The sequence below is a fragment of the Gasterosteus aculeatus genome, chromosome Y (assembly GCF_964276395.1).
Source record: "Gasterosteus aculeatus chromosome Y, fGasAcu3.hap1.1, whole genome shotgun sequence".
Classification (NCBI taxonomy): domain Eukaryota; kingdom Metazoa; phylum Chordata; class Actinopteri; order Perciformes; family Gasterosteidae; genus Gasterosteus; species Gasterosteus aculeatus.
Window position 1 is genome coordinate 1,429,886 of NC_135709.1, and position 22,475 is coordinate 1,452,360.

A 22,475-nucleotide genomic window follows, 5' to 3' on the forward strand; every position below is an offset into this window, starting at 1 on the left:
ATTTCTAGGGGTTTTATCATTAATACCAGCGTTTCTCCGTTTCAATGTCATGGTGGTTACAGGTATGTTTTGGATGTTTCTCTATAGTGATCCAGCGCTTGACGTGACTACATTTCAATTTGGCTTCCATTCAAATTTGATTTTGAATGTTACACAAATACATTTATTTTACATATTGACTTTGATTAGGCGCGTGTCCGTTTGCAAATCCACTTTTTTAAAGGGATTTAAAGACCTACAATCCAAGTGCTCTTATTTATAACCCTCACAACTACATAGTCTACAATAATTAAGGACGTTTGGAGAAAATGAAATACAGTATTAAAGCAGCCTTCGCAATGGAAGACATTCACTTGTTTAGTGTCCTTTTATCTAGGACCATGGAGACAGGCTTTGTGGGCGGGACCCTCCGCTCTCCGCCAATCAGAGGCGCGCTTCTTGGGCCGCGGTGCCCACTGGGATGATTGACAGGCTCAACCAGGTTCTCCGGTTCTGTTTTTATTGTGGTTCTTACCGGTAGCAGCATGTTTCTGCATCGTGAGTGTGGGTCGGTATCTGTAATTCGGCGTGTGATCAGATCTTGAACGTAACTCGCGTAGACACGATCGCGTCATCGGTCTGAAAGGGTTTGGTTTCAAAATAAAGGGCATACTAATGAGGTGATGACATTTCAAAGCGAAAATGATCTAAACAGTCATGTTTTTGAGAGCGCGTGGGTTCCCGGCGGTAGTGTCACTCATTTAGGTGTCACCTCCGTGTCTGAAGCTCCACGGGTGCAGCAAAACAATAATTCAAGGCGTTATTTTGAAAACCTACGCCGGAAGTCGTTTGTTTATTGGAGCTAGCTTAACATGCTACACTGACCGGCTCTTTCTTACTGTAAGTAACCGTGTTTTTTGGGGGAGCACGTCTCTCTGTAAAGAGAGTTTTTGGACAGTTTGTCCAGCGCAACCAAGCTCTTTCCGTCGTTGACGAGCGTCGGCCGGTTCGTCCTTAAGTCGAGCTGCGCCTCCTTTCCGCTGCTGGCCGGAAGTAACGAGGACGCGGGGGACCGCTTCGTGTTGCGCGCGCATCTTTGGATCTCAACAACGGGAACCCGCCTCGACGGTGCGCATCAGGACGTGACGTCACTTACGGTTGACGGTTTGTGTCTTCCAGCTGACGGACCCGCGTACTGTCGCAAGCACGGGGGGGACAGAAGGGGGGGACAGAAAGGGAGGACAGAAGGGCCCTGCGCGCGAGGACACGTCTGCGTCAGGTGAGGATACACGGCTTTGCTCTGACGCAGTGACGTTGTACCGCGACACTACCTTTACGTTGTGGTGCGTGTTCTTTAGAGGATGCCCGCGTGAGGAAGCGTGATGGCTGATGGGAAACCGAGTCCTGCGTTTGGGCCCCGGCGGATCAGTGAGTCCTCCAAGGTCTGTGTGTGTGTGTGTGTGTGTGTGTGTGTGTGTGTGTGTGTGTGTGTGTGTGTGTGTGTGTGTGTGTGTGGCTGTCAAACTATTGCAAACACACATTGTCAACTGGGCGCTAATAAGACGACAATAAGGGGGGAAACTTGGAGCACCGTGTACCAAACGGCGGCGTTGTGTCTGCAGGTGTTCCACTGGGCGGACCAAGCCGCCGAGGCGCTGCGGGGCCTCGACGAGCAGCGGCGCCGCGGCCAGTTCTGCGATGTGGTGCTGGTGGCGGACAACCGGCGGGTCCCCGCCCACCGGGCCCTGCTGGCCGTGTCCAGCCCGTACTTCCACGCCATGTTCACCTTGGGCATGAGGGAGGAACGCCAGCAGGAGGTACACGACCGCGTGTCTCAAGTGTGCGACGTCCTCCGCATCCTGCCCATGTCCTCTTCCTGTCTGCAGGTTGAGCTGGTCGGGATGTCCTACGTCGGTCTGAACGCCGTCGTGGACTTCCTGTACAGCGGCGAGCTGCCATTGGATGGAGGAAACATCGACCGTGTGCTGGAAGCTTCCCACCTTCTGCAGGTGAGACGCTGTTCAGCCCAAAGGGGCGAATGAACTGGGGTGTCTCATGCTCGTACGCAGGAGGACCAGTTACCATGGATACGCCACAAAGCGCTGTGGTGTATAATGTGGACAAGGCTGAAAGATATTTGTCATTCATTCATATTCATTCAGTTCACCAAGAAAGTGTCCAAAATAGTTTTTAACAGTTGCTAAATAAATAAATAAATAATAATAATAATAATAGTGTTCTCATCATTTAGTTCTACTTATAACATTGAATGTAATGAGATACATCTTCCAAAATTCTGAATTTCGTCAGTAGATATGTTCTATGATACACACCAGGCAGCAGGATTGTAATGAGGACAAAATAAGCCCAAACCCTCCCACCTCCCAGGGTTTATATATATGATAGAAAACGTATTACAAATTTTAGGAACTAAAACATGATGGATGGATTGAGATTCTGATGGATTGAGATTCTGATGGATTGAGATTCTGATGGATTGAGACTATGATGGATTGAGACTATGAAGGAGTCAGACTATGATGGATTCAGATTATGAAGGATTGAGACTATGAAGGATTGAGACTATGATGGATTGAGACTATGATGGATTGAGACTATGATGGATTGAGACTATGATGGATTGAGACTATGAAGGAGTCAGACTATGATGGATTCAGATTATGAAGGATTGAGACTATGATGGATTGAGACTATGATGGATTGAGACTATGAAGGAGTCAGACTATGAAGGATTCAGATTATGATGGATTGAGACTATGAAGGATTGAGACTATTAAGGATTGAGACTATGAAGGATTGAGACTATGAAGGATTGAGACTATGAAGGGGTCAGACTATGAAGGATTCAGACTATGAAGGATTGAGACTATGAAGGATTGAGACTATGATGGATTGAGACTATGAAGGAGTCAGACTATGATGGAGTCAGACTATGATGGATTGAGACTATGATGGATTGAGACTATGAAGGATTGAGACTATGAAGGATTGAGACTATGAAGGATTGAGACTATGAAGGATTGAGACTATGAAGGATTCAGACTATGAAGGATTGAGACTATGAAGGATTGAGACTATGAAGGAGTCAGACTATGAAGGAGTCAGACTATGAAGGAGTCAGACTATGAAGGAGTCAGACTATGATGGATTCAGATTATGAAGGATTGAGACTATGAAGGATTGAGACTATGATGGATTGAGACTATGATGGATTGAGACTATGATGGATTGAGACTATGATGGATTGAGACTATGATGGATTGAGACTATGATGGATTGAGACTATGAAGGAGTCAGACTATGATGGATTCAGATTATGAAGGATTGAGACTATGATGGATTGAGACTATGATGGATTGAGACTATGAAGGAGTCAGACTATGAAGGATTCAGATTATGATGGATTGAGACTATGAAGGATTGAGACTATGAAGGGGTCAGACTATGAAGGATTCAGACTATGAAGGATTCAGACTATGAAGGATTGAGACTATGATGGATTGAGACTATGATGGATTGAGACTATGATGGATTGAGACTATGAAGGAGTCAGACTATGATGGATTGAGACTATGATGGATTGAGACTATGATGGATTGAGACTATGATGGATTGAGACTATGAAGGATTCAGATTATGATGGATTGAGACTATGAAGGATTGAGACTATGAAGGATTGAGACTATGAAGGATTGAGACTATGAAGGAGTCAGACTATGAAGGATTCAGACTATGAAGGATTCAGATTATGATGGATTCAGACTATGAATGATTGAGACTATGATGGATTGAGACTATGATGGATTGAGACTATGAAGGATTGAGACTATGATGGATTGAAACTATGATGGATTGAGACTATGATGGATTGAGACTATGAAGGATTGAGACTATGATGGATTGAGACTATGATGGATTGAGACTATGATGGATTGAGACTATGAAGGATTGAGACTATGATGGATTGAGACTATGATGGATTGAGACTATGATGGATTGAGACTATGATGGATTGAGACTATGATGGATTGAGACTATGATGGATGGACGTGTGAAGTGTAATCATGCTGCTCAGGTGTGTCGCGTGGTGGACTTCTGCTGCCAGTACCTGGAGAGGGAGGTGAGCGAGGACAACTACCTGTACCTGCAGGAGCTCGCCCTGCTCTACAGCCTGGAGCGGCTCGACGCCTTCATCGACCGCTTCGTCCTGGCGCGCTTCGCCACGCTGTCCCTCACCCCCGACTTCCTCAGCAACACCCCGCCGCACAAACTGGCGTCCTACCTGTCCAGTGGGCAGGTAAACAACCCGCCTCGTTCGGGTTGTGTAGCCACCGCGCGTTTCTTCTCCACTTCGGGAGTTCTCCAAGAAGCCGCTCCTCTCCCCGTCCTCAGGTCCAGCACCGCGGCGAGCAGGAGCTCTTCCAGGCCGCCATGCGGTGGCTCGCCGAGGCCCCGGAGCGGACGGCCCACGCCGCGCGGCTCCTCGCGCACGTCCGCTTCCCCCTGATGCCGGCGGGGGAGCTGGCTGAGCGGGTGCGGCCGGCGCTGCAGGCCCTCCCCACCACGGAGGCCGGCTGCGAGGCCCTGGTGGAGGAAGCACTGGGGTACCACGCCAGGCCCAGCGCCCAGCCGCTGCTGCAGACCGCGCGCACCGCGCTGAGGGGCGGGGCAGAGCGCCTGCTGCTGATTGGAGGAGAGGTATTGTCCAGTTGAAAGGAGGGACTGGCCCACCTCTCTGCTTCTCCATGACCACGTAACCCCCCCCCCCTTCCTCCAGGTGTCGGAGCGTGGCGAGGAGCTGAGCGCCAACGTGTGCCGCCTGGACGCCGAGACGGGCGTCTGGGAGGTGGAAACCGAGCTGCCGGCCAAGCGGAGCCACCACTGCCTGGCAGTGCTGGGGGGCTTCGTATTCGCCGCCGGGGGAAGCTCGTCCAGGGACGACGGCGGGGACGCCGCCTGCAACCTGCTCTACCGATACGACCCCCGCCACGGCCGGTGGACCAGGGTACCCGGGGGGGGAGACGTACTTTTGTGCAGGCCGTCCTGCCTTTGAGGGGTCTGAGTCGGCCATGCTTTTTGTCTCGCAGGGCGCTCCGATGATCGAGCGGCGAGTGGACTTCTACCTGGGGGCGGTGGGAGACTCCCTGATCGCCGTGGGGGGGAGAAACGACACCGGCGCGCTGTCCTCGGTGGAGGTGTACCGTCCCTCTGAGGACTGCTGGTCCTACGTGGCCGCACTGCCCAGGTAGGGACGCGTGGCGCCTCGGGGTTTGGCACTCGTGGTCCCCTGAGGATGTACCGTTAACTCCTCCCCCCCCCCCTCCCCAGGTTGACTTACGGCCACGCTGGGACGGTGCACCGCGGCGTGGTCTACATCTCAGGCGGTCACGACTACCAGATCGGCCCGTACCGCCGCGACGTCCTGAGCTTCGACCCGGCGGCGGCGGGCGGGGCGTGGGCGAAGCGGCGGGCCATGTCCCTGGCGAGGGGCTGGCACTGCATGGCCTCCCCCAACCACCTCATCTACGCCATCGGGGGCAGCGACGACCACGAGGACACGGCGGAGCGCTTCGACATCCTCCACGTGGAGTCCTACGAGCCGCGCGGCGGCGGCCAGTGGACCCGGGTGGCGCCGCTGCTGCTGCCCAGCAGCGAGGCGGGGCTCGCCGTGTGGGCGGGGAGGATCTACGTGCTCGGGGGCTACAGCTGGGAGAGCATGGCGTTCTCCAGGGCCTCCCAGGTGTACGACCCCGACGAGGGCTCGTGGTCCAGGGGGCCCGACCTGCCGAAGTGCGTCGCGGGGGCCTCGGCGTGCGTGTGCGCGGTGAGACCCTCGCCGGCGGCGGAGACCAAGGAGAGGGGACGCGGGCCGAAAGGGGGATCAAACCCCACGTAGCAGCGTCGCACTCGACGAGGTCATCGGGCTGCGACCTGTTCTGGTTGGGAGAAGAACTCGCTTTCGTTTATAAATCTGCTCGACCTGCAGCGGAGACACGTGGGACCGCCGGGGGGAGACGAACGTCTGTCCCGTCCACGTCTGCCGGAGCCGAGTGACGGAAAATAAGACTCAAATGCAAATGACGTGTCGGCGCCACGGCGTCTTTAACATGCAAAGAAGAAACATCACAACCGTAACTTGTGTTGAAATGTGTTTTTGTGTGTGTGAACAGATCAAGTTTGGCCTAAAATTCTTATTTCTGTATTATATTTAATAAAAAAAAAAAAGCAGGTGTTGAGACAAACGTGCAGTTTTATTCATTACAAAATCTGACGGACAACCTGGTCTTTGTTACATCACGTTCTTAAAGGGCCGTTTTCACTTTGAGGATTAAGCAAACGAGGCCTGGAGGATCCCCGGCGCGTGGCGCCGCCTGCAGCTGCTCTCCAGCCTCGTTGTCGTGGTGATAGCAGACGGCGTCTCTCCTCTCCTCATGCGAAGGGGTAGTACGGATGAGACTGGACTCTGAGAGACAGGGCGGCAGGCCGTCACCACGTACTACCGCGTACTACCGCGTACCAACATGTGCTGTTGTCCACTCACTCTTCGAGCGTGAAGGTCCTCCGGCCGCGGTCCAGTCCTCTCAGTGCCCTCGTGTCCTCGTCGGTCAGACTGAAGTCAAAGATCTGCACGAAAGTCGAGAGTTGGACAAAAGAGGCCCCAGTGAACCCGTGACTCTTGCGGTGCAGCTGCGTGAGACGCGTGTTGGGACGGAGCCCGAGGGGACGGGGACGCGGTGAGCTTCTACCTTGGTGTTCTGCATGATGCGATGGGGGTTGTCGCTGTTTGGGATGACTGCAACGCTCTGCTGCACGTGGTACCTCAGCAGTATCTGAGAGAACGCTGCTTTTACTAACAAGGGAACACGCGCACACACACACGCGCACACAGCACTCGACATCACGGACCTGTGCAGGACTGCGTCTGTGCTTCTGGGCTATATCGGCCACCACGGGGTCCTCCAGGAGCTTCTCTGGATCCGCATCTCCTCTGGACCTGAAGCAAGATACAAAAGGCATAGCTGATGTTTTCGTCTTTTTATCGCGGAAAGGAATCGGACGCGAGGGCCCCCCCCCCCCCCCCCGCTCACGTCTCTGGGGGTCCAAGGGGGCTGAAGGCGGTCACGGCGATGTCCTTGGATCTGCAGAACTCTATCATCTCTGTCTGCGCCAGGTAGGGATGAAGCTCAACCTGCGGAACGACACGGCGCCACACAGCGAGGCGTTTTAAAGCGCAGCCCGTTGCTACGTCGCGTGACCGCTACAGTGACGTGCCGCGGTACGAATAGGCTGAACGTGCAGAACCTGGTTGACGGCAGGAGGTTCTCTGCACAGGGCGACGAGTCTCTCCAGCTGCAGCCTGTTGAAGTTGGACACGCCGATGCTCCTCACCTTCCCCGAGGCTTTCAGGGCTTCCATCCCCTACAGGGAGACACGCAGCAGAGCACACGCGCATTGTAGTTCGTAGACGGATGATTATTATTGTGGGTGAACGTGTCAGGTTCTTACCCTCCACACGTCCACGTAGTCCACGTCAGACGTCAGCACCCGTCCGTCCTTCTGTGGGAAAAGCTCGTCGCCCACTTTCTAGGATGAGGAGGAGGAGGAAGAAGAGTCAAGCCGTGTTTCACCACGTGATTAGAATGACAAAGCAGCTGAATGCAGATTGTCCGACTGGTACGTTTGGGGTTTATTGTGCTCAACCTTCAGGCCGACGGGGAAATGCACCAGGTAAAGGTCCAGGTAGTCCAGCTGCAGATCCTTCAGGGACTTATTCAGGCATGTGGGGATGTCCTCTGGGGCGTGGTGGGTGCACCACAGCTACACAGCGACGGCACAACACAAAACACCTTGAGTTTAGGCAGCAGCCGCCGATCCGCTCGTCACAAATGCACGGGTGCGAACAGACGGCGTCGTCCCCCCCCCCCGGGGGCGTCGCCGCTCCACCCACCTTGCCGACGACGAACATGTCGCGGCGGCGGACGACGCCCTGCCGCATCTTGGAGCGCAGGGCCTCGCCGACGTGCGCCTCGTTGCCGTAGAGGCGGGCGGTGTCTATGTGGCGGTAGCCCGCCGCGATGGCGGCCTCCACCGCGCCCTGCGGCGAGGCGCGGGGCGGACGGGAGCCCTGCGGGGAAACGAGCAAACGGGGTGAACAGGCGTGTCACACGCGTCCTGCGCATTGAAATTCTTGTGCTTGTCTTTTCTGGACAGCCGACCGATTTTAAAATTAAAATTAAAATACGATATTTACATAAATGTACATGAAATAAAAATAAAAAGGAGGAAAAGTGCAAAACTGAGCCGGTTGTAAAAAGAAAAACTTTGACAACGTTGACTAGCAGCGATGGAGACGGTGACCTCCACCCTCGAGCTGAGCGCCTGACTAGATGATCCAACCGACCTTCTAGCACGTAGAAGGTCTAACAGACTCGGAGGTCTCACTTGAGTGACAGGAGGCCCGGTGACAGTTGGTCAGACCAACCGTCAAACACAGAGCACGCGGGTGTCCTCTTACCGATACGCCGCATGTGTTCATCACAGCCAAACAGGAGATAAATCTATCAGACCGGTTTGAATGACTTGTGCCGTTTGACCTTGAGGGGTTTCGGGCGACCAGGAGACGGCAGACTTCTTTGGCAGACGTCCTCCGGTAAACACCGTCGCGCCTTTACGACCCCGGAAAAAAAAAACAGAGATCCGAGTGCACAAAGTACCTTCCACGTCCCGAAACCCAGGAGCGGCATGCGGGTGCCGTCGCTCAGCTCCACGGACCGTCCCGCCTCCATGGAGACGCCGGACTCAAAGCAAACTAAACCCTCTTGCTGAGGCGTCGGGCCTCTTCCTCTTTATCTCCCCGACGGCCACCGTCGGGTCGGCGTTCCTTCCTCTTTACTCGACTTCCCCCTCGCTGAGGCCGCGGCGTCTCTCTCTCTCTCTCCTTTGCTTTATCGCTCCGGTGGTTAATCATTGGGCAGCAACACAAGCACCGTGCCGCGGGCGAGGAGGGAGGGGCATGTCGCAAAGGTCACTCGTCTCATAGGGGCCGGAGGGCCCACACACACACACACACACACACACACACAGGTGAATGTGCTGTAATCTGTCCAGGGCATCAGACGGCGGTGTTGTTGTTGTGTGTCTGCGCGGTTTGCTCTCAAAAGTAAAGGACGTGTTAAAAACGACTTGATACATTTAAAAGTTTATTCTCAAAACTACTCAACCAGTGTGGCAAGTTACTGAAAATGAGTATTTAGTTACAGCTACTAGTTACTTCTTTTAAAGGTGATTGAATTACTCACCAGTTACTGTGTATCAAAAGTAATTAGTTACTCTGGAATGAAACTTTTAAGTAACTTTTATGCTTTTTAAATGCAATGAATATAAATGGTACTGAACAGTCAAACACAATAAACACATTTTTTAGACCTATTTATTGTAATCAACAGGCCTTCAAATCAAGAAATAGTACAAAAGTCCCTTTTAATACTTAACTTAATACAGAATAACTGTTTCAGGTGTCGGACTCGACGCACAACGTTTGGTGACACAACTGTTTAGTGCCGACAGGCAGCTGTTTACTTACTATTTGCCGGCCGGCCGCTTCGCGTCACCAAAGAGAGGAACATTTCAATTTCAGTAATTGTAACTGCGTTAATTTATTTTAGTTGCATGCTCGTTACCGGTAAAAGTAGTGGAATTACAGTACTGCGCTACTTTGTAACCAACACTGGTCGTGTATGATAATACCCCCCATTAAAATCACCAAGCAATGTCATCGGTTGAAGGTATTTGGTCGATTACCCCAAAACGTTGGCCCGCCGATGCCACGGGCGAACACTGGAAAGCGTTTAGATAACGCGCACGCAAAAACATAAAACGTTAAAATGTCCCAGCTCGCAATGCAACAAAGAGAAACGTCTCATCGCCCCCGGTCAGAAACCGCACAACGTTCCACCGTCACGTCGTGATGGATGGCGTGAAAACAAGATATAAAATATGCTGTTGTGCGCCGTTCGGTCTGTTGTCGATCGGCAAACTGCTTTGTTCTTACAGCCAACACGTTTTTATTGGCTAGCTGGTAATAAAACCAGTAAATACATTTATACGTGACGCACAATTGACGCACAGACACAGAGAATGTTTGAATGTTCTGATGAAGGCCACGCCGATGTAGTACGTAACATGGATACTAGTCTATGTATTAACCTCCCATTGGGGCAGCGGGGACGTCTACAACACTGCAGCTCACATCAAGGAGGTTACGTCACAGCATTGGACAAATCATATAAATACACACAAACACGCTGCCTGTATAAAATATAAATATTAGGTCTGCTCGCTGCAGACGCTTCACATCACAGTCAGACGCCTTTACGTCGCCGCGCTGACGCCGACGCGCAGTTTTCTGCATCCTAACTCCTTCATCTTTAACTGGACATACGGCAGAATAAAAACGCCAAAGCCGGTTCCATCAGCGGATGTTTGACGGCGGCGTCCTCCGCGCTCCGCGCTCGGCGGGGACGCCGTCACTGGTCCAGGTTGTTGCCGTTGCGGCTGCGGGGCCGATGGTGGCGCCGACAGAAGTCCCGGATCCGACCGCAGGCCTCCACCATCATCTCCTCGGGCACCGTCACCACAATGCGGAAGAAGTTGGGGTACTCGAAGGCCTGGCGAGGGGGGGGCGAGAGGATAACGGCCATCAGAGACGCGTCTTTCTCTAAATGTGAACGAAGGGGACGACGGGTCGCTGAGGTCTTACCGAGGCAGGGAGACAGAAGACCGACTGCTCGGTCACCAGTTGTTGAGTGAAGTCCACGTCGTCCTTAAAGCCTGGAAAGTGGTCCATGTCAATCCCCACCTGGACAAATGTTGTAAAAAGGGGAGATTTTCATCAATTGCCACCTCGTCGGGTTTTTCAATCGCCACATAAGCGGGATAAACCACACTCACCATGAGGTACATGGCTCCTGAGGGCATGACGGGGTTCAGGCCGGGGACGGCGTTCAGCTCATTGAAGCAGATCTCAGAGTTGGTCTGAAGAAAACAGTGTGAAGCATCAGCCTTTTATATGAACACGTGAGTGTTAATCACAAATCAGCAGTCAGATTGTGTTTAAACACGAGTGGCTGCCGCTGGTTGGTTTGCCGCGCCGTCTGTCTGATAAGTTGGCTCAACTTTTAGCAGGATGTTCTCTCTCTGTCTGAAATGCTTTGACCACATCATCATTTTAGCACATTAAATGTCTGCAGAATCCATTCTGGCTCCCGACAACACGTCAAGAAGACGTTGTGTAACGTTAACCCATCCAGGGACCCCTGAAGCAGCATTAACGTCTATAGAAGACGAGTCGTTGGGTGCAGATGGGTGCCCACCTTCAGGAAGCCGACGGTGCTGTCGTAGAAGCCTTGGGGCGTGTTGTTGAGGATGCTCTCCAGGGCTCCCTGGACGACGGTGCAGGCTCCCAGGATGCGTTGGCTCAGTTTCAACAGGCCCTGGCGGATCTGCGGGCAGGAATGCGAGCGTCACCCAACGAGACGTCTTCTCGTTCCCTCCGCCCAACCCGAGAAGGCGCATACCTTTGACCCAAACACGTCGTTCCTGTCGTGGATGAGGATCCATCCCATCCTCCAGCCGGGAACCAGCCAGCGCTTAGCCAAGCCGCTGCAGGAGAGGACGGGCACGTCGGTGCTTAGGGACGCCATGGACGGGCAGCTGCATCCCGGGAAAACCTGATGACAACGTGACATGCTGGTGACGTAGCGCTCGGGTGGCTATTGAAATTCTCATTCCAGTCTTCAGCAAACTGCTAGCTTGAAAGCTGCGAGTAATCGTGGTGTCATTGTGGTTGTTCATCGTCCTTAACAAGGACCGGACTATTTGCCACTCCAAAGCTGAAGCTGGTTCGGTGCCTTTTTGGGGGCAAGACGTTTGACCCCAAAGTGGCCCCCGTGGCTCCCCGGGGGAGGAAGGTTAGCTAGGCCTTGATGGACAGGAGCGAAGGGGCCCTGTCATCAGTGCATGAATGGATGAACGATGACGTCCGGTGGTCGGAGGACTAGAAAAGCTCCACGCGAGTACATGTGTTTCTTCTATCGGTCTCTCGGCAGTCAAACGCTCCCCTGGGCGATCAGGCTGGAGGGGTCTGACGGGGTCTGAGAAACCAGCTTATCCGGAGCGCTGAGAAAGAACCGACTACGCACCAAAACAACAACAACAACAGAAAGATGCTGAAGCAAAATGAAAACAAAGCTTTCATGTGTGAATGACCCTTCTGACATTAGACACATCCTACTAGATAAACAGGGTATAAACCCATGAACTACTGTGCAGCACAGAGGCTTTGGGGGGGGGGGGGCAGTAACCACATAGAAAGCTGGTTCTCATTAGAAGCCAAACCTCTTTGGGATCCGCCCCGCGTCCTATTGGTCCGACTGCTACGAATGACATAACAGCAGCGTGAGCCACGAGCCGGAGTTCGCCCCCCCCCACCTCCTCGCAGGAGGACCACAGAACCCATTGTGCTCAGCCAGGTAACGCTGATGCACGAAGGGTTACGGCCGCTGTGCAGACCTACACGCATCCTCCACCCAGCGGGGGGGGGGCTCGGTTTACTGCTCGGGCAGTTTACTGCTCTTATCCCTCCCCCTCCCCCCCCATTCCAGCTCCCCGCCAGACCCACAGCCCCGTTCCTCGCAAGCTGCTCCGGTGCCAGAACCCGACTTCTGCACTGATTGCAAACACATGCACAAAATCGCAAAGTCATTCTGGTGGGCTTGAGTTCAGCGTTGAGCGGTCGGGCGGAGATGCTTGAACCCAGACACCCCATTTTTCCATTTGCACCAACAACCCAAAACTGAACCCAAATTGAAAAACTCAATGGTGAGAAATCTTTGTTGTGGCTGCTCTTTATTTTTTCCACATGTGTCCTTGAACAAAGAAGCCTTGACTTGTATCATCACAATGTCACCAGGGCGGAAAACTACTGGCAAACAGCTCGCACCTTATCTGCCCGTTCCCCTTGACCTGCAGCAGTCTGCGTTCATGTGCACATCTGTGTACACGTTTGCATGACCTCCGGTGAAAGTTGACCGGTTCAGGCTCGTCAAGGCCGACGGCCGGCGCCAAAGCTCCGGGACGAATGTGCTGGAAATGTCTTTTTTTTTCTTGGAAACATTCAAATTTGGTCTTTTTAACCCTTTATGATCTCAACTTATTTGACATTTTTTTACCATTCGTATATAAAGATTCAATCACCGTTCTTGCTGATTAAACGTGTACCAAACCAATGTCCATTTATTTGATGGTTTTCTCACATTAATGAAAAACATTTCGGTTAAATGTGCCGTAGTTGTTTATCACCTGAAGTCCCACGAGACAGATGTTACCAAATAAACCTAAAAGCAGAAGATTAGATGAAAGTGAGAATAAAGCTCTTATACATTGTCAAGCGCTAACAAGACGTGCAGCACAAACGTCAGACGCCAACATGACAACCGTCTATCAACTATCTGTTATCCTGGATAAGGTCTGCCACCAAACGCCGAACCCAAGACTTTGTGGCGGTTCGATCGCCGGCTGAGCCGCCTGTGTCCTTGGGCAAGAACCGTAGCCCAAAATGACACAGCTACACAGCCTGATGCTGCAACACGACTTGCCCTTGCTGACCCCCCCATGCGCCCCTCATTCACGGCACATACCCCCACATGGAACGCAACCCGCACCCGTCACTGTGGCGCTGCAACTCACCATGTCGCTGTAGATTTCATCCGCCAGAACGGGGACGCAGCGTCTGGAGGCCACTGGAAAAGGAGACAAAGACAAATTCTGCCGTTTCACTTGGGACAAGCCAAATGCCGCCGCGGGTCCAAATTCACGCTGCCCCCCGACTCCACTGCCAATACGAAGACGTGCAGCGATTGGAACGTCCTCGTGGCGGACCGGCAGCTGACCTTGGAGGATTTTCCGCAGGTGTTCCTCGCTGAAGACGGAGCCACACGGGTTGGACGGGTTGGTGACGATCATACAGGACGTCCTCTCGTCAATCAGGCTCTCCATTTGCTGCAGGTCCACCTCCCACGACTTCTCTGGCTGCGAATCAGAAGGGAGGTTGGGGTGATGGACGCTGCGGTTAGTTTAGTTTACGCCTCACCTGCCGAAGACCTGGAACTCACTCGTTCATGGGTTTTATTGAGACGTAAGCCGTCACCTACCAGCAGGTTGTAGAGTTTGACCTCGATGCCCATGGAGACAGCCAGGGTCTTGTAGAGGGAGAAGCCCGGGCACGGGACCAGGATGTTGTCCCCGGGGTTGCACAGGACACTGATAGCCAGGTCGATGGCCTGACTGCAGCCGCTGGCCAGAATCACGTCCTGCAGGAACCAGAACACCCACACACAAGTTGACGCAGGCGATGAGGACGAAAGGAAAGGTCGGAGGTGTTAGACGGGGGGGGGGGGGGGGGGGGGAGCACCTCGGCCTCCAGCGGCGCCTCGGGGCAGCTGTAGAAGCTGGCTACGGCCTGCCGGCTCTTCAGGTAACCTGCCGGCGGGCAAACGGGTGCGTTAGATTGTTAGAGGCGTCTTCTCTGGTTGGGCTGCTGAGCATGCGACACGCTGACATCACCACCACATCTCACTCCTGTGCATCGGTTTGACTGTTTCTAAAAAACTAAAATCCCATTTCTTTCCTCTCACGCCGATGTCGTGCAGCTCACCGACAGAAGGAGCGTAGCCGTTGTACTGTTGGGAGTCTATGGCGTCTTTCAGCGCCTGCAGCACGGCGTTATCTGTCGGCAGATTCCCAAACACAGTGGGATCCCCTGGGGAACAAAGGTGATGGAAGGCCTCCAGTTAGGAGCGACTGAGGGTCAAAAGACTGAATAAATAGAAGGTGCATGCGGTGAATAGTGTTGTGGTATTCGGTCTTATTGGCCTGACTTGTTTCTGGTATCAGACAGGAAGTGGAACTCATTCGTCATTGATGATATTTACATCAAATAGATCATATTTCTCCAGAAGTGTGTAAACAGGGATTTGGTCACCTATGGAAAGCGAGATCATGGGTTTGTCCGGGTTGGGCGTGAGCTCCATCCCGTCCACGATGGCCCTGATGGGATTCAGGGTGTTGTTGGCCATCTCGGAGGGCCTCACGTCCCACCTCTGCCTGCGGCTCGCGGCCTTGGTGGGACCGGCGCCGCCTCCGACTCCAGGCGAGTTCTGTCTTCGGCTGTTGCCGCCGGTTTGGCCGCGGACTTTATTCCCGTTCAGCTGCACCGCGCGGGACTCGTTGTCCATCGTGGAACTGACGAAGAGGACGGCGAGCAGAAGAGCAGCAAAGCACATTTACTCAATTCAAGTCTTCCCCTCCGGAGGAATAATGTATCAACTCCTTTACATTTACCCAATAGATGGAATTGGTCTTTTCTTTACTCAGTTTTTTGACTTTATGTCATTTCATGAAATGTGTGTTTCGGATTAAACTCCCAACCCTGTAATAACAAGTCAAAATGATTTCCTCTTCATCTTTTGATAAAGATGAATTCATAACATATTACAATATGTAACAATGTAACACGCAGTCAGACTTCTCACTGGCTTTACTTACTTTAAGACATACAGACCGAGATAACCCAGAATAAAGGTGATGAATAGATTCTTTACATTCAAAGAGCATAATCTTGCTCGATTCTTAAGAGTTCTCCCCCAAATTAACATTATTATCCAAAAACCATCAGCTTCTGTAGCTATTTGTGACATCCTCTCCCTTGAAAAACACCTAAATAACAAACCAGAACGTCACGCAAACACCTTCCCAGGTGACTTGTTTAGCATCAGACAATCCTACTCGCCACTTACCTCCTTAGATACGCGACTCCCAGAAAGCAGCGGCGCGTGCGGGACGATGAACAGTGAGTCGTGGGGGTTTCGCGGCGGTTATATATGGAGGGCCCCCGAGCGCGGGTGTAGAGCCTTGCCCTCCCTTCCATTGGTCGAGGCCGAGGGCTGAGCCCTCACACGCCTCCTACGCCGCTAACAAGAACCATCCGCGCAATCAATTACCTACCGGGGGGGGGGACAGATGCGTGGCGTCGTACTGGAATCAACAGAGAGGGCGCAAAGTGCACGAGCGGCGGCATCCCTACATATTCCCATAGCGTGTGTGGTCACGTGACCCTCAGTGGGAAACACTGCAGAGGCTGAGGGGGATTTGCCTTTATAGCTATTGGTGGGGGGGGGGTTGACGTGCTAAAGCGAACACCACAACGGTACCGCATGACGGACACGTAGTCGCTGCGTGCTGCGATGAGAGCACCTCGACATGTTCCAGTACCTTCGGCGGGTCGGTGACCTGCGGTTTGCAGCGGGAAGGGAAAAGAGCAGCGGGCCACGCTGTGGATAACATATGTAACAACATCTGGGGAAAAGCACTCCAGCTGTTTTGAGGTTTTCAGGGAGGAGGCCCGCTCTACAGAGAGAGTGAAACGGCGCCAGTGGCGGTGAATTAGGTCGTCTGGGGGAAGCGGGGGCAATGAGTGCTGTACTTTTGCACCAATTATGACAAGAAGGTTTATTTTATTTGTATTGATAGCAAAAATAATTCATTCCACAGTAGTTTTAAGGCAAAAAAACCTGCTGAACTTTCCACTACACCCGGCAACAAATATGAAACAAGCCACCGATCCAGCTGGTACGTAAATAGGAAAACTGCATTTGTGACCCTCGCGTCCCTCAAAAAAAAATGCAAAGTCATGGTGGAGTTTCAGAGCTCGGCCTCCAACATGCAGCTGGCACAAGCAAGCGTGTGTTACCTTGCAAGCACATACTAAGGTGTCACATACAAACACTGAAGAGGAAGCACTATTGATACCTGCAGACAACAAACAGGGCAAAGCTGAACGTCAGCTGCATCCTCATTTTACCTTTAAACCCACTCAGCTGCATTGTGATGCATTCAGGCTCCGTCCAGTGAACGTGGCAGTTATCGCATTATTATGATAATGTAAAACATTGTGATGCACAGTTCTTTGAAGACGATATTGTCCCAGAAACATAAAGATATATATTGTAGATTATTTATGAGCCGTTGACCCTGCAGCTCTGACATCCAAGCTGCTAATAACAAAGGAAGCAGAGCGTCGGCTCATCGGTCGTCGCTCTTTGGCCTCGGATGTGACGCAACGCTGCCGCAAGAAAACCAGTAAACACGCACAGCTCGTACGCACGCGTGGAGATAAATAGAACCGATCGAATCCACCCTAAAACATCATCATTTGATGCGTCAATGCAGCGCTACGTTTCTGTAACGAACGCGTCCTCCGATAAAAGGCGTTTGCAGTCAGTCACTTAATGATATGATGACATCATCGGCGCTGACGCAGGGATTCCACGCTCACCACGCAAGCACACTTCACTTTTTGAGAGGATTTTCTTTTTAATGGCGTTACATAGTATCCCCCCCCCCCCCCCTCGGTACTTTGTACCTCGCCCTCTAACCACCACCGGCTCGCTTCTTGCGCTTTACGGAGATCAACTACGTCACATCAGATCACAGCTACAGCGGTTCGATGAACTAAATTCATTTTATTTCGTAAAGCCCCCCAAAAATCCCAAATTTTGCCTGAAAGGGACTGAAAAGGGGACCTTCAACGGCGGAGAGAACAGGAAAAACCCTCAGGCGGAGACGGGATCTCCGTCCCAGGATGTGCGTGGGACGGGAACGATTCAAATAGGGGGCAGAAGGCCACTGCAGCAACGACCTCCACCCAGACAGAAGCACCGTCAGGCAGACGGCGGCGAGGAGAGAAGAGAGCGGAAGCTGCTTCCACAGGAGAGGCGCTGGATGACTGGAGGCTCCCGTCCTACTTCTTAAGACTTTACACCAGCTTCTCAGCGGGTGGAGGACACCCGGGTCTGGTTAAACAGGCTTTACTGTGATGTGCATCAGGGGTCTCCGTCTGTCTGCGTGGTGCTACAAGCTCCTTGTAATAGGATCCCTTTCAAGTTCTTGTTAATACGAGTCCTGCAGGATTCTGCATCAGCTGCAGAAGCTCAAGAGAACTACGAGACCTGATGATGAAGAAGTGATCCAGCATAGAACAAATTTGATAGATTAAAGATGAAAAACACAGTTCTTTTAATCTGAGGGTTTAAACGCACACGTCCTGGTCAGAGAGACGCGGAGATTCTTCTGAGCCACGCAGACGTTCCACTACCCACCAACTGATCCAGGATCTGATCAAATAACCCGTAGAATCATCTTTAGTTCAACAGGACGTTGCAGGTCATCCAGGTTTTGATGTCCTCAAAGTCCAACAATCATTTCTAAACGCCCGACATTAAGGAGGAAGGCATTTCTCGGGTGGAGGTTCTTTCTACAACTAAATCATCATCATTTTAATTCGTCCGTAGGGAAACCACACGGCGAGCATGAAGCCCGTCACGCGTCAGCGCTCCTCGTTACACATTAGATCCTGAACATGTGATGAACTTGGAGGTTATTATGGAATAAACACGCCGTCGTGGGCCTGAGAAAATGTTGCACGCGTTGAATATTTTACTTATTATTGCATTATTGTAGTGAACTTATTGAAATGTAATATCTCTCCACCTCTAAAGCAATTTCTAAAGGTTTGCTTTCTAGAAGCGGCACATGGCACAACTTTTCATATGTCACGTAACATACAAGCACACACACACACACAATATGATTTTCTCCATTAGGGATTAACAAAGTATTTGTTGACGTTCTTCACGGTCAAAATATTTAATTTAGTGCAGCGTGAATTCTCCAGCGCACATGCTGCGCTACTGCGAGGGGAGTCTCTTCTTCTTAAAGCGAGGTTTATACTCCGGGTCGCCGTGAAACGGGTCCTCGCTGTCACTGCTCGAATCACCCGAGTAAAGAGTGTTGACGTCAAAGGAAGAATCGGCATCTTTGTCCTCGTCCTCGTCCCGCCTGCTGGCTGGTACCACGGAGGATCTGGGCTTTGTCGCCCGACAGCACTGCTGAGCACTCAATCTGTAAACCCTCACGTAGGGCTGCGGCAGGTCCGGCTGCGGCAGGTGGTCCCGCGGCAGGTCCGGCTGCGGCAGGTGGTCTGGCTGCGGCAGGTCAGTCCGCGGCAGGTCCGGCGGCAGATGCGAAGCCTGACTCGGCGGTGACGGCTTGGCGTGGACCCTTGGGCCTCTGCTGGGCTCGGCCCCGAGGGCCAGACAGCCGGCAGGAGATGAAGGAGCCGGTTCCATTTTGACCGCGGCGTTTGGGGCGGTCGCTGCTGCTGGGTGGGTCGCAGGGTCTTTGCTCGTTGCTAGAGGTCCGGCGTCGCGCTCTGCGGTGTGGCGGTGAGGAGACGTCAGCACCTCCGGACCGAGAACCCGTTTGACACCGGACGCGGGCGTCAAGCGTTTCAGAAGCACTCGACAGGGTTTACAGGTGACGGAGGCAATGTCCAGCAGTCGGACCACCGGGGACAAGCGGACGGACGCGCGAGTGTCTCTGGAGGAGAGCGGAAGTTCTGTATGAGACGCATCAATCCCCGATCCAGCGGACCCGGACCTCCGGTCGCCTTCAGGAGCCTGGACTCCGGCGAGAAGGTGGGCGGCGGTCTGCGTGGGCGGACGTGGTTGGTCAGGGGGCAACGGGACGATGTCAGAAGGCGTGAGGTCCTCCGATGAAGGGGCGTCGGGTGAGGACGACGGGAACAGCAGCGGGGACGAGGAAGCGTGGGCCTGTGGCGGCGGCGGCAGCTCTTCGGAGCACTCCTGCAGGATGCTCCTCACCCATCGCTGGTGCTTGGAGCAGAACTGAGGGGAGGCGGGGGCCTCCTCCGTCCTCCTGGCCGCCTCCTCTCCGTCGGCCTCTGTCCCCCCCAGAAAAACCTCCGGCTGAAAGCGCGGGAGAGTCTCAGGGGGCTCTGAAGAACGCCGCCGCCGCAGAGCGGGCCGAGAGGGCGGAGACATCTCCATTGCCGTCGACGGAGACGTGCTGCCCGGACGACAGGAAGCAACATCTGGAGGGACGGAGAGGCGGCGCATCGTGATTAACCAACGCAGGACCCACATTGAAACACAGGAGGTATCGCACATGGAAGCACAAAGAGACCGGATTCCGCTTCGAGTGAGTCACTGAAGAGCAGAATCTTCTCACCAGACCTCGGCGCTCGTCGCGGCCAACGCCGCCGTTAGCCGCGACTAGCACGTAGCACACGGAGCTACGCGTCGGACTGCTTTCCGTCACGCGCTCAATTGAATGAATTCATGAGATTCTCCATCACGTGACGCGACACAGGACGGCGCCCCCTTGGTGGGGTGTGCTCGCTGTGCCGCCGGTGTGCCCCCCCCCCGTTTGGTTTACCCCTCCTGGGTGTGATCATCTGCACGGTGGTTTTGTGTAGCAAACCTTAGCGTGTCAATGTGGACGAGGTGGATAACGTGAAAAGCGCCGCGTCTCGTCGGGTGCAATCGAGATTCGGGGGCGCGTTGTTGTTGATCACTAATCGATGGGACCTGTAGAAGGAGTTACTCTCCTTGCAGGGGGGGGGGGGGGGGGGGGCCACGGCCACCATTGGTCAGAGAACGGTCACCCAGGTGAGTCCCTCCCCGTTTTTCCCCATGGAAGGTTTTTCATTGTCTGGGGAGGTTTTCCTGTGCCGATGTGTACAGACTACAAATTTGCCTCAGAGGGCTTTGCAATTTGCGATTTTGGGCTCTACAAAATAAAATAAACTGAGGGGGGGGGTCACACAGTGAGCTTCACTTCTGCAGGCGGTCGAGTTTCTCACCACAGCGCAGCAGTTTCTTCAGAGTGGTCGCTACGTCGGCGGCGTCAGAGGTAATTACTTCCATCAGCAGCTTCTCCTCCTCCTCCTCCTCCTCAGTCACAGGGCTCTCCTTCTTCAGTATCTGGTGCAAACATCCATCCAATGAGACGTTTGCATCATGGGAGGGCAGAGGGAATTCAAGAGAGGGGGGACTTGAGAAACCCAGTCTCTCCTCACCCCGTTTCACAATAAAAATCAAGAAGACATTTAAATAAAACTACTTGTGACCAGAAGAGTCGCCCCCTGCTGGCCAGTATGCACATTTACACTTCACTGCAGAACCGCCGGATCTGATCGACCAAAATGATGCTTTCATAAAGAGCATCACACACACACACACACACACACACCTTGTCAATGTAGGAGTCTCCTGGTAACGCGGCCTCCAACTCTTGCAGGTAGTGCAGCAGCCGGTCCTCTACTTTCTGGGCGTAACGTTCACCGTACTGCTCCTCCATCTGGTTCTGAAGGTCAGCAACAACCAGACGCGTCACCACCACTAGCAAACGTCTGGCTCGCGCCGCTTTAATGCGATTGGCGACGGCAAGTGTGCCGTGCGTTGGCTCACCGCGACGTAATATTCCAGTTTGTCCTTGTTCATTGCGAGCGCTTGTGCCAGAGTCTTAAAGTCCAGATGGTTCTTCCTCATTAGGAACATTTCACGTTGGCTCTGCACAAGAGAGAAAGGACGCAAGATGTTTGTGATGACAAGAGGCCGATTACTGCAACACTTAATAACGTGCATCAACTGAGAAACAGGCGGACAGATGAAACCAGATGTAGAAGGTACACCTACACATTGGCCCTGGTACTGAGGGAGTTTACTCGGGAAGAACTGGCTGGTTTTTAACACGGTTTCCACCATTCCTCGGCCGACCCGGAGCATCCTCATGATGACCTGGAAGCAGAGACACACGCGTGTGTGAAGCACACAGTGAACGGATGGATGGATGGATGGATGGATGGACGGATGGATGCTACCACTCATCTGCTCACCAGCGTCTTCAGACCAAACGTGATCTTCATGTGTTTGATGGAAGCCACCAGGCCGGGCAGGAGCCGGTGAGTGGCCTCCAGGAAGCCCACCGCTCGCTCGAACCGCCCCACGTCCCGGTTCTTCACGATGGAAAAGACCCGAGCGGCGGCGACGCGGAGCCTCCACGGATCCTCCAGGCCGAGCGGCCGAGGGTCCACGTCCGGCCAAACGGACGCGTCCACGGCGGAGGTCATCCTGCTCTCATCTACACACACACACACACACACACACACACACACACACACACACACACACACACACACACAGTAAGGTATTCCACTGTGACTGTCGCTCACGTGACTATAACTTTGTTTTAGCTGCACAGTAAACAAGCCTTAACCGACCTTGCTGTACTTCCATCATCTAGTGAGCCCAGACGTACTCGGTGATCCACAGGAAGTTGCGTGTTGCCGGCGGGCCGCAACTCCATCAGGAGTCTAGTGGCGCTCCGCCGCGTCAGGTTTGTGCCGGAGGACCCGGATGAGCCGTCTCACAGCCCCCCCCCCCCCGCAGAGACGGACATGTACCGGCGTGTCGCGGGCGGCTGCGAACGGTTGCGCGCGCTCTTATTGTCTACGGCGGTTCGCTACAAATTACATCCGGGTCACGCTCTCCGGTGGC

General features: G+C 53.2%; 4 protein-coding genes across 12 annotated transcripts; 1 reads left to right on the forward strand and 3 right to left on the reverse strand.

Moving 5' to 3' along the window:
- The first annotated feature begins 821 nt into the window (after nucleotides 1–821).
- On the forward strand, nucleotides 822–6,242 carry LOC120809144 (kelch-like protein 36). Of its 5 annotated transcripts, XM_078097053.1 has the most exons (10): nucleotides 822–879; nucleotides 1,159–1,258; nucleotides 1,338–1,421; nucleotides 1,602–1,796; nucleotides 1,866–1,988; nucleotides 4,076–4,297; nucleotides 4,393–4,698; nucleotides 4,778–5,005; nucleotides 5,088–5,245; nucleotides 5,329–6,242. In XM_078097053.1, exons 3-10 carry the CDS (start codon nucleotides 1,362–1,364, stop codon nucleotides 5,894–5,896), a joined length of 1,860 nt encoding a protein of 619 aa, XP_077953179.1. In that variant the 5' UTR covers nucleotides 822–879; nucleotides 1,159–1,258; nucleotides 1,338–1,361; the 3' UTR covers nucleotides 5,897–6,242. The 5 variants fall into 5 exon arrangements, with proteins under 5 accessions (XP_077953179.1, XP_077953176.1, XP_077953177.1 ...); XM_078097050.1 differs by having other exon boundaries at nucleotides 1,602–1,988; XM_078097052.1 differs by lacking the exon at nucleotides 822–879 and having other exon boundaries at nucleotides 1,068–1,258.
- Nucleotides 6,233–9,189, reverse strand: LOC144390745 (aldo-keto reductase family 1 member C1-like). 3 transcript variants are annotated; one of them, XM_078097060.1, is made up of 10 exons: nucleotides 8,715–9,189; nucleotides 7,949–8,125; nucleotides 7,726–7,818; nucleotides 7,507–7,584; nucleotides 7,303–7,419; nucleotides 7,089–7,189; nucleotides 6,907–6,994; nucleotides 6,747–6,830; nucleotides 6,542–6,624; nucleotides 6,233–6,463 (listed from the first exon to the last, which is right to left on the reverse strand). In XM_078097060.1, exons 1-10 carry the CDS (start codon nucleotides 8,784–8,786, stop codon nucleotides 6,430–6,432), a joined length of 927 nt encoding a protein of 308 aa, XP_077953186.1. In that variant the 5' UTR covers nucleotides 8,787–9,189; the 3' UTR covers nucleotides 6,233–6,429. The 3 variants fall into 3 exon arrangements, with proteins under 3 accessions (XP_077953186.1, XP_077953185.1, XP_077953187.1); XM_078097059.1 differs by having other exon boundaries at nucleotides 7,702–7,818; XM_078097061.1 differs by having other exon boundaries at nucleotides 7,702–7,818; nucleotides 8,516–8,895.
- Nucleotides 9,190–9,191: 2 nt separating this feature from the next.
- Nucleotides 9,192–16,200, reverse strand: LOC120808622 (tyrosine aminotransferase). 2 transcript variants are annotated; one of them, XM_078097057.1, is made up of 12 exons: nucleotides 15,855–16,200; nucleotides 15,041–15,300; nucleotides 14,714–14,818; nucleotides 14,471–14,538; nucleotides 14,211–14,369; nucleotides 13,950–14,088; nucleotides 13,747–13,799; nucleotides 11,577–11,729; nucleotides 11,373–11,501; nucleotides 10,951–11,034; nucleotides 10,760–10,858; nucleotides 9,192–10,667 (listed from the first exon to the last, which is right to left on the reverse strand). In XM_078097057.1, exons 1-12 carry the CDS (start codon nucleotides 15,983–15,985, stop codon nucleotides 10,527–10,529), a joined length of 1,521 nt encoding a protein of 506 aa, XP_077953183.1. In that variant the 5' UTR covers nucleotides 15,986–16,200; the 3' UTR covers nucleotides 9,192–10,526. The 2 variants fall into 2 exon arrangements, with proteins under 2 accessions (XP_077953183.1, XP_077953184.1); XM_078097058.1 differs by having other exon boundaries at nucleotides 15,041–15,487; nucleotides 15,855–15,909.
- Nucleotides 16,201–18,108: 1,908 nt separating this feature from the next.
- LOC120808621 (uncharacterized) lies at nucleotides 18,109–22,463 on the reverse strand. Of its 2 annotated transcripts, none has more exons than XM_078097049.1 (7): nucleotides 22,199–22,463; nucleotides 21,815–22,059; nucleotides 21,615–21,716; nucleotides 21,387–21,488; nucleotides 21,169–21,282; nucleotides 20,780–20,900; nucleotides 18,109–20,008 (listed from the first exon to the last, which is right to left on the reverse strand). In XM_078097049.1, the coding sequence occupies exons 1-7, from the start codon at nucleotides 22,215–22,217 to the stop codon at nucleotides 18,804–18,806; spliced, it is 1,908 nt and encodes a 635-aa protein (XP_077953175.1). In that variant the 5' UTR covers nucleotides 22,218–22,463; the 3' UTR covers nucleotides 18,109–18,803. The 2 variants fall into 2 exon arrangements, with proteins under 2 accessions (XP_077953175.1, XP_077953174.1); XM_078097048.1 differs by having other exon boundaries at nucleotides 21,815–22,049; nucleotides 22,199–22,431.
- Between the last annotated feature and the right edge of the window lie 12 nt (nucleotides 22,464–22,475).